Here is a 9,192-nt window from a genome sequence, read left to right as displayed (position 1 = left end):
AAACATTAGTAAACATGTGACTTCCGGCGGCAATTCTTTCAAAATAAAAAGGCATAGGGAGAAGTAATACTTAATTCAGGTTATATGTTAAAACAGGATATTTTACAGTTGTTGTAGGTGGAGAGTGTTTGATTTAAGTAAATATTTGCATATTATTGGAAACTAGGTAATGTACATGTTGTAGACGTGTTTTCCGAAACGGGGGTTGTAAAACCCTCGAGTAGTCCCCTGGGAAAAAACCCCCCACTAGATAATTCTTGAAGAAAAGGTTTGCTGTGCTAAGTGGTTCGTCTTGAAATATATATTTTTCACTTTTTAAAAATCCTTCAAATGAATCAACACAAGAAGATAAGTCCCAAATTAATGGTCACAGGTGAAAAAAGGTTCAGAACCACTGGTTCAATGACTGTCTGATCCAAGTTTAAAAAATGAATAATTTAAAACCAACTCATTGGAAAAGCAGTTGTGCAGGTGATCTGTAAGAGCATAATTGTTGGTTTAAGTCATTCTTTATTCTGAGAGAGCATGACACACTTAGCAATGTCTAAATAAACTGTCAAAACTGTCAGAACATGCAGATGAAGGGGAAGCAATGCCCTGATACATTTCTTTATTTGGTTAACATTCACAAAATCTTTATAATATTTTAATATATACCAACATAAAATACAAAATGTTTGATGATATCTTTACAAATATTTTAACAGACATATTCTAATAAATATTAACATGTCTACAAGCGTCATCCACCACCACCACGGTATTACAGTCAATCTTAAAAGATGTGCATGTCAAAATTAGTCATTATATCACAGTGTTCTAAAAATGTCTCTTCATACAGTGTTGAGCCATGGTAAACTCCATACATTCACAATACAATTTAAATGATGTAGTATAAAAAGCAAATCAACTTGGTGGTGGCCTGGGTGGAATTGGTCTGGGGACTCCCGGGCCCTGGTTGGGAGGTGGGGGTTGTGCAGTGGCAGTGCTTGAGTTGTCATTCCAATAATCCAGTTCTCCATACCTAAAACTAACAAGTGGTGGGAAAATTCTATTAGACCGGTTATACAGGTTCAAAGCTCCAATATCCAACCGGAATGTGATGCTAATATTGACAGTAACATTAAAAAAAAGTTCATACCCAGAAATTGGAAGTGAGGTTTCTTGTGGATGTCCAGGCTGGAATAAGAAGAAACAAAAACTTAAAATCTGCATTTCTGAAACCAAAACATTTGCCCCTTTTGTTTCTGACATTTTTTTCCCTATTTTTAGTTAGATACCCTTACAGCATGACCCGTCTTTTCAGATTATCATCATTACAAAACACAAATATAATAATAATTTGAGATATAAATGAAAAAATTATATTTGAATGAAGGAAGGGATTTTCATGGAAATGTACATATTTGTGGATGTTGAATTTAGAAGCTGAAAGAGGGTTTTTTTCCCCAATCAATAGTATGTTTTTGTCCCCGATATAATTACAAAACCTCTGTAAATCTTGCACCAAAAGGTATTTACATTCGAACATGTGCTTATTTACCTCTTTTCTATTTAGCTTTTTCATGTAATAAACATTTTAAACTGTTGAATTAACAATTTGCTGCTTTCCCTACAGTGATGATGATCAAGAAAATGAACAAATATTTACCCTCCCAGGAGGAGCTGGTACTGGAGGCTTTGCTGCGGCACTTGTGGAAACATTACCATTTGCCTGCCCATTTCCATTTTGATCATTACGCGATCTAAGAAAGCGAAACATTTATGAGAAGCAAAAATATATGAATCAACATATAAAACATTGCAACTTTAGACTTTAAATGATCCATAACTATATCTTTTATGTATATAGTTATGGATGTTTTATGATGTTTACTTTTTGCCTCTTTTAAGACACCGGTCCAGGGAGTCCCTCCTGAAGAAGTAGAGCAGGACCAGAATCAGAAGAACCAGAAGAGGAACCACCAACAAGAAAAAGATCAACAGGCCATCTCTGAGGGAGTAGTCTGAGCGGAAAAGGTCATATGTGAATATCAATTAGAACAGTGTATTTCACTCTATTTGTTCGCCAAATAGTCAACATTGCTAGCAGATACCCTCAGTTATTTTTCGTCTTAGAAGGACATTTTTCCCCAAAACATGACACTACAAGACTTTATGATGGACACAACTTATGTTAATACCTAAGAGTAGAGGCGGGGTGCGAAAATACAACTAAATTGACCATTTATATCTAGGCCAGTATAACAGCTTACATATCTGTATTTTTCTAGTTCATCCTGAGTAGCATCACAGCATGAGAAGTGATAACTGATAGAACACTCTGTTTCTATTATACTATTTCTAATGAAAGATAATGATACAATTTTAATATTATTTCAATGATCTAAAACCAAAACAAATACACATGCAACAAGGAACCACTGCTAACACAGTCATTTAAGCAGAAGACAGAATGATTAATATATGAGTAATATGAAGCCCAATAAAGAACTACTGTATTAGATTACTGTGTATCAGGTGATGCTTTAAAATAACTAAAAGATGACTTCCATATGTTGCCCCAATTAGAGTTTAGGAGTGTGGCATTAAAGTCAAACCAAATCATATTAGCTCTTTAGGATATTTTAATATATTGGGAGTTGAACAAAAGTGCAGATGGGTAAAGATTGGCCTCAATACAGGTATGTGTAGTTAAATACATAAAACAGTGCATTAAAGAAATAGATTTAATACCTTCTTATAAGATATCAGATATCTACATCAAATGAAAAAGCAGTAACTTAAAAACAAGTTAAGAGGGAACTTGACAAAAGCCATTGGGGCTTACTCAGACTGAATTTAAGTGTCTGTACATTTGATTTGAAACTTGAGGGTGGCCTGGGTGCAGCAACAGAAAAAGCTTGGACATCTTTAGTTCTGAGGAAAAAGTGTGAGGGACTGAGAGGAGTTGTTGTGAGAATGACTATAGTTACCTGGGGACAGGTTATGTGGACTGTATATAAAATACATGTAGTGTCTTTGACTATCTGTGTACTGACTTGAAAAGCAAATTAATGTAAATTATGTAAACTCACCTATCTGAGCCGGGCCGCTGTCTATGCTGCCACCTCTCCCGGATCTGTCACATTTAGGCGGAGCCCACCCATTTTTACAGTGGCAGTTTTCTTGGTCATTACATACCTGGAGAAAACAATATAACAGCCAAGTCAGACCTGTTATTGGCTGAAAGTTTTTTTATATAAAAAATGCTGACTCACCCCTCGGTCGTTGCAGGTGGTCTGGGCATCACACTCCAAGTTGGGTCTCAGATTAGAGGCGTTTACACACTGAAAATCCATGCATGTCTGAGAGAGAAACGTATTGTAACTTATTGGTTCAACAAAAATGAATCACTTGGCGGCATTATGTCCACTCTCACATTACTGCACTGAACTGGAACAAGTATAATCACATTTGTTCCTGGTTACATTCCTACATTGGTGTGAAAACTTCTTAAAATGTTGTCTGTTTACCTTTCCTTTCTCACAAGGGCTGCCGGAGTTAACATAGGCAGGATCTAGCACATCAGGGCCGAAATCGAAGTTTGCATTAATACACTTCGACCCTTGAATGACCTCGATACTGACTTGGGCATTAGGAGGGATGGTGGTGAGATCCACGTTGACACACTGCAACTTTCCACACATGGAATTTCTGCAGTGCAGGTTTAAGAAAACAGTCAGTTCCCACAACTTTTGATGAGTAAACAAAGTAAAGTTGTACAATTAAATCCAGTGATGTTTATGCTGTATGTATCCATAGTGAATTCATATAATTAAATTATTAAAAATCTTGTACTTACACTGAAGGACATTTTATGAAGTTGGCACCGTTGTTTCCACAGTTCCCAAATTTGTCTCCCCTCATATTAATAGTCTTGAAACAAATATCGTTTGCCTTTGTTGCTGGATCTGCCCAAAACATAAAAAATATTTATGACATTGAATACACAAAGCTGATATTTTCAGCTAGCTGAAACTACTCTTTGTATAAAGCATAATTGAATATACCTGGCGCAAAGATATGGTTGCACTGGAAATCATACGTCTGGCATCGGCCTTCAAAGCAGTACGCTGAAGCTTTACGGTATTCACAGGGCAGGCCGTCCATGATATAGAAGTCCTCTGGGCAGAGCGGAGTCTTGCCATCACAGTATTCAGAAAGATCACAGGTGTTAGCAGAATCTCTGCATGGCGTTCCAGATACTCTGATCTAAAATGAATCCAATCACATACAGCAATATGTAAGACATGCTTTTTTTTCTTTTAAAAAGTGCAAACAATGTCTTGTCTGAGGAATTGTTAATTGCCTATTTGCCTTGAAGTCATAAGCTAAATAACTCTGGCCTCAAGTCCAACTGAATGCTGACCTGACAGTTTTCGCAGCAGAGACCCTGAGCACAGGCAGCCCCCGGGTTGAGTTTGCAGGTGGCAGGATTACAGCATTTATTGTCACATTCCTGTATGATATGGAAACGGAGAAAACATTTTAAGACAACAATTTTCTTACTAAAATCTGTATTTTAATGAGGTTGTTACATAACGTGTATGTATAATCTGTAAAACTGACACTTAAAATGTGTTTATGTTACGCAATAAAGATATACATTTACCCAAAAATACTTATAAACTGTACTTAAACTGATCTGTAATTTTTTTTTGTGTGTGTGTGAGAGAGTTTCTGGCAGCAGGACTTTACCTCTGCTGTGCCACAGTCACATTCCTCTCCTGTGTCCAGCCGGCCATTGCCGCATACAGCGATACCGACCACATTTGATGGGGAGGGCTGGTTTTTTAGACACATGCCGCCTCCACGAAGGATCAACCTCTCAAAGTCTTCTCCACTGCAGCTGCTGAACATCGGGGAACCACTATAGGGAAGAAGGATAAACCATTAACATACAAATCCAACTGGACCGGCCTCATGTTGAACATTGAGCCAAGGCATTTTTTTGTTTCATTCATTTATATGACGTAGCATTTTGGGAGCCTACACTAAAACACAAACAAATACAGATTTGTATTTTACTCACATAAAGAGCCACCAGAGTCCCAAATGTGTTAAAAAAAATTAAAATCTTTTATGGACATTCAAGCTTTGTACCTGAAAACATCAGCATAAAGTGTGCATATTGTGAAATAAAATTAAGCTACTCTATGCTTGAAATAACATTAAAAGGTCTGAAATGTGTTTCTTATACTCCAGTATATAGGAGGATTAAGTCCTGTACAGGAAACACATTGACAGTGGAGATTTAACCTAATTGAACAACATCAAGACACCAAAACTGCTGTCTGCTAGTTTCACGCCACAACAAAAACATTTCTTAATTTAAGGTTGGATAAACTGTTGGTTTGAATTAGTCAAATTTAACCCAACCTATCTGTGTCTTTGTAAAGGACTCTGATTATACCATATCATTTTAACTACTGGTTTAATTTCATTGCAAAAAGTCAATAACAATGTTTTTGAAGTTGTGTTACCCAGTACCGGCTCCCATGATGCAGCCTTTTCCATCGCAGATGCAGCCCGCCCTGTCGTGATTCATGCCCAGGTTATGGCCCATTTCATGAGCCACCACAGCGGAGGCAGCAGGCAGGTTATCATTACGAAACTGAGAAAACACCCAGTGCAAAGCAGATTAAAAGAGATACGAGAGTATTTTAAAAACATTTCAAGTATCTATTGTTGGATCAAGATATATATATATATAGATACAGTATATATTTTGATATCTTTCAAAAGTGTAAACTACATTATTTGGATATTATTTGGATTAGTTCAATAAAGAAAAATGTGTTTTATTTAAAAAGGGAAAAGAGAGCAGCAAATGTAAAACAAACAAAAACTGTAAATGTTTTTGACAATCAGGAAGTAAATAAAATAAATTCCCAACCAACATTTTGTACATTTCATAGTTATCCTTCCTTCTAGTGTGAGGTATCGCAATGCAAAATGTTTTAAGGAATTCAATCAGCCAAATAAAGTTGCCTTGTCATTGTGTTTAGCAAGACTGTTCAGATCTAACCTGTTTGACTCCTTTGTTATTTAGAGCTGCACTTAAAGAACCTGCCATGAATAATACAGACAGTATCAGTTTCTGTTTAAAAGCTCATGATTCCAAAGTCCCCAGGTGTCAGCTGATGTTAGAAGTTAAAAGGGAGTTGAACTAACCACGTTGATTCCTCCAGAACTCGCTGTGGAGCAGACCGTACCCACGAATGCCATGCCCACTATGTTTCCAAATAGCTTGGGCCTACCACTAAAGTGGACCAAGAGATAGATCACAAACTTTCATGTAATATACTGTCATCATATAAGAAAAAAAAAAGCCAGAAAACACATGTTACTTACATTATGAGTTGTCCGATGTCATGCCTGATCTTTGGTAACAGCGTGGTCTTCCTCCACTTGACAAACCTTCCCAGCACCTCTCCTGCAGAGCCTGCCTCCACGTCAAAGGGATTACTCTCCTTAAAAATCTCCAGGCCCACCAGCACCACACGGATATTCAGCTTCTTGTAATACTAGATTAAATCAAGGATTACACATTTAAAACATAGTACACCACTATAACTTATTAAAGAATGAAGCTTTCTTTCTTTTGCAAACAACTTGAAATCTCACCCCATCCAGCAGATTAGCCATCTCCACCATTTCCTCTCGTACCGCTGTATCATTTTTTTTCTTATAATTATACTGTACATACAAATATAAAAAGATAATTATTATAGATAATATTGTGGCCTTATTGTCTGCAGCACTGGAAAAGCAAAGCGACAAAGTGTTAATGACACGGCATCTAGTAAAACTAAAAAGAATCCACAAAATCATGATGCAGCCAATTAATACTCACTTACATAAAAGTGAAGACAAACAAATACACACTTACCCTGAGATTATCGACAACTAGCACAAGCTCCACGTAATTCGTTTGAGGTAAATTGCGCTTCCTCTAAAAAACAAACAGTCAAAAAGGTAAAGCAGACATTTAGACCCACTTTCAATTTCAAGTCCTGTTTACACTTTAAATATAAGTTCAGGTGAACTTGGTGAGCATCCTAACCCGCAGCAGTGAAGTGAGCGATTGGCCAGGCTCAAAGTGTTCATGGCTTTGCGTTGATGAAGCCTCACTGACGACCCCACAAGTGGTGGGCTCGGACTGAGAGTCCTCCAGTAGGTACAAAATGTGCTCATTGGTTGTAGACTGCGGAATAGGCTCAACCCCATAGGTCTCATTTCCAAGGATGATCACGCCCCTACAGAGAAGAATAGATTAAGTGCACGGTAGACACAACATTGGATTGTGGATTATGGCAATGCATTTCAAAACATAATATTGGAAAACAAACATACTTTAGAAGAGCGAGACTAAGATAGATTTGGTTCAATTTGATTGATTCAAACAAACCAATCAGATACACTTCCACACAATAAAAGTACATGTCTGAGCAGGACATGTAGAAATGATTGAGATTTGAAAGATCTTTATTGCTATCGATGAATAATTTGGAAAACAAATCACATAACTATGATATGTTTTCACTGAAATATAGGACCTAAAAACAGCAAGAGGGATGTTCAAACCTGAGGCCAGAGCATGTGCTGAGTGCTACCAATGAATCCTCATATCCCTCCACCTCTCCATGGTAATAGCAGTGCACCTGGGAAAAACAACAAAAAACATAGTTCAAGAATTGAAGTTCAAACAAGCCCTATAAACCAACAACTGTCGACTTACATGCTGTTTTGGATAAGATGATTCGGGGTTACCAGTGGCGTCACGTGAATACTGAACAAAGTTTGGGTGTAAAAAGTCTCTGATAAGACGAGGAAAAAAAACACACAAAATATTTAATCAGAAGCATAACAAGGACTAAGATAAAGGTTACTTTCTCCAATGGGAGAATATTGTTTTGGAGAAAGAACATTGCTGCATCAGGAGCACACAACTCAACAAAAGATACAAAATGCATTATACAAACATCAACCTTGAACAACCATCCAAAAAACAACACACCATTCCCTTTGTTTAGAGCTAAAGAAATTCAAGGCATATGTATAAAGAATAAGTTGGTAGTGAGAGGTATGGAAATCCCTATCATCTTCCCTGTTGTCTTAACCAGACTGAATATTAGATCTGATAATATTTGAGGTTTTCTTGTGAGTAGGCTTAAATATTGCAATTTAGTTTGCACATTTCGACATATACCTGTTCTTTTTTAGATGAAGGAGGTGCTTCCTGTTGTTAATGTTCAGTGCATATGATATTGTCTCATCTTCCTTTTTCTGAAATGGGTAAAAACAAGGAAGTATTCTTGATGTTGTCATATTAAACTTCTTTAATGTTTAATTAATATAATGAATCAGGGTTTTTACCTACCTCTTGTGACTGTTGTGTTTTGCCAATGCTCCTTGTCCATCTGTGAATCACCTGAGGATTTACAATGGAGTACTTGGAAAGCTTTAATGAAAGCCCATTGAGTATGTCTGGAAGAAAGATGAATAGAGGAAAAACTGTAAATAGTCTGGAAGAAAGATGAATAGAGGAAAAACAGTCAATAGTGTGAGAGTGGTTAAGTCAGGATATTTCTTCTCAGGACAAAGAGGTCTACTATAATTAAACCACATACAAAAACAATGAATTGTGAAATATGACAGTTGTTAGGTTTCTTCCTCTCGATTCAAAACAGAAAAACAGCCAAGGATACACAACTAATATTATCTGTAGACTACAAACAAGCTCAAAGTAAAAACCACACCAAAACCATCCAACCATCGTTGTCTCGGTTTACAAAAGAAGAAAAACACGCTCTATTTCTGCTTGGTCGAAGGACTAAAGCTGTATCTCACCTTTGTTGTCAATCCTCGAAACGTAAGACAGCAAAATAACAGCGAATAAAGTATATTTGCTGACCATGATTCTGGTTAAAGTATCACGATTATTTTTCCTTAGGTCTGAGCTATGTCTGCTTCCAATGCAAGTCTGTGCCTTTGCTTCCTTCTGTTGGTCAGGTGCATCGCGTGGGTGTGGCTAAGCACAGGTGAGCTCCACGGATTCAGAAACAAAGTAAAGGCGCCGTGGCTCAATAACTGGAAGTTTTGCAGATAATTGTGCGTTACTATGCTGTAAATGTAAGTGTTAAGTGA

General features: G+C 37.1%; 1 protein-coding gene across 1 annotated transcript; it reads right to left on the bottom strand.

Annotated features, from left to right (window-relative positions):
- Positions 1-579: 579 nt before the first annotated feature.
- zgc:174164 (uncharacterized protein LOC570656 homolog) lies at positions 580-9,148 on the bottom strand. Its single transcript, XM_063893107.1, has 22 exons — positions 8,896-9,148; positions 8,426-8,532; positions 8,255-8,331; positions 7,784-7,862; positions 7,630-7,706; positions 7,109-7,301; positions 6,935-6,997; positions 6,670-6,741; positions 6,397-6,569; positions 6,217-6,304; positions 5,526-5,656; positions 4,741-4,912; positions 4,412-4,501; positions 4,053-4,254; positions 3,845-3,953; positions 3,516-3,696; positions 3,261-3,347; positions 3,078-3,183; positions 1,877-2,006; positions 1,652-1,745; positions 1,142-1,179; positions 580-1,030 (listed from the first exon to the last, which is right to left on the bottom strand). Exons 1-22 carry the CDS (start codon positions 8,960-8,962, stop codon positions 907-909), a joined length of 2,460 nt encoding a protein of 819 aa, XP_063749177.1. The 5' UTR covers positions 8,963-9,148; the 3' UTR covers positions 580-906.
- Positions 9,149-9,192: the final 44 nt, after the last annotated feature.

This window comes from Eleginops maclovinus, chromosome 10 (genome assembly GCF_036324505.1).
Source record: "Eleginops maclovinus isolate JMC-PN-2008 ecotype Puerto Natales chromosome 10, JC_Emac_rtc_rv5, whole genome shotgun sequence".
Classification (NCBI taxonomy): domain Eukaryota; kingdom Metazoa; phylum Chordata; class Actinopteri; order Perciformes; family Eleginopidae; genus Eleginops; species Eleginops maclovinus.
The sequence above is the reverse complement of the archived record's forward strand: the minus strand, read 5'-3'. Positions and strand labels throughout refer to the sequence as shown.

Coding starts and splice junctions, on each gene's coding strand:
- zgc:174164 (XM_063893107.1), bottom strand. CDS start 8,962: ATGGTCAGCAAATATACTTTATTCGCTGTTATTTTGCTGTCTTACGTT. Junction 7,863..8,254: donor CTTCATCTAAAAAAGAACAG/GTATATGTCGAA, acceptor TCGTCTTATCAG/AGACTTTTTACACCCAAACT. Junction 3,184..3,260: donor CCACCTGCAACGACCGAGGG/GTGAGTCAGCAT, acceptor TGTTTTCTCCAG/GTATGTAATGACCAAGAAAA.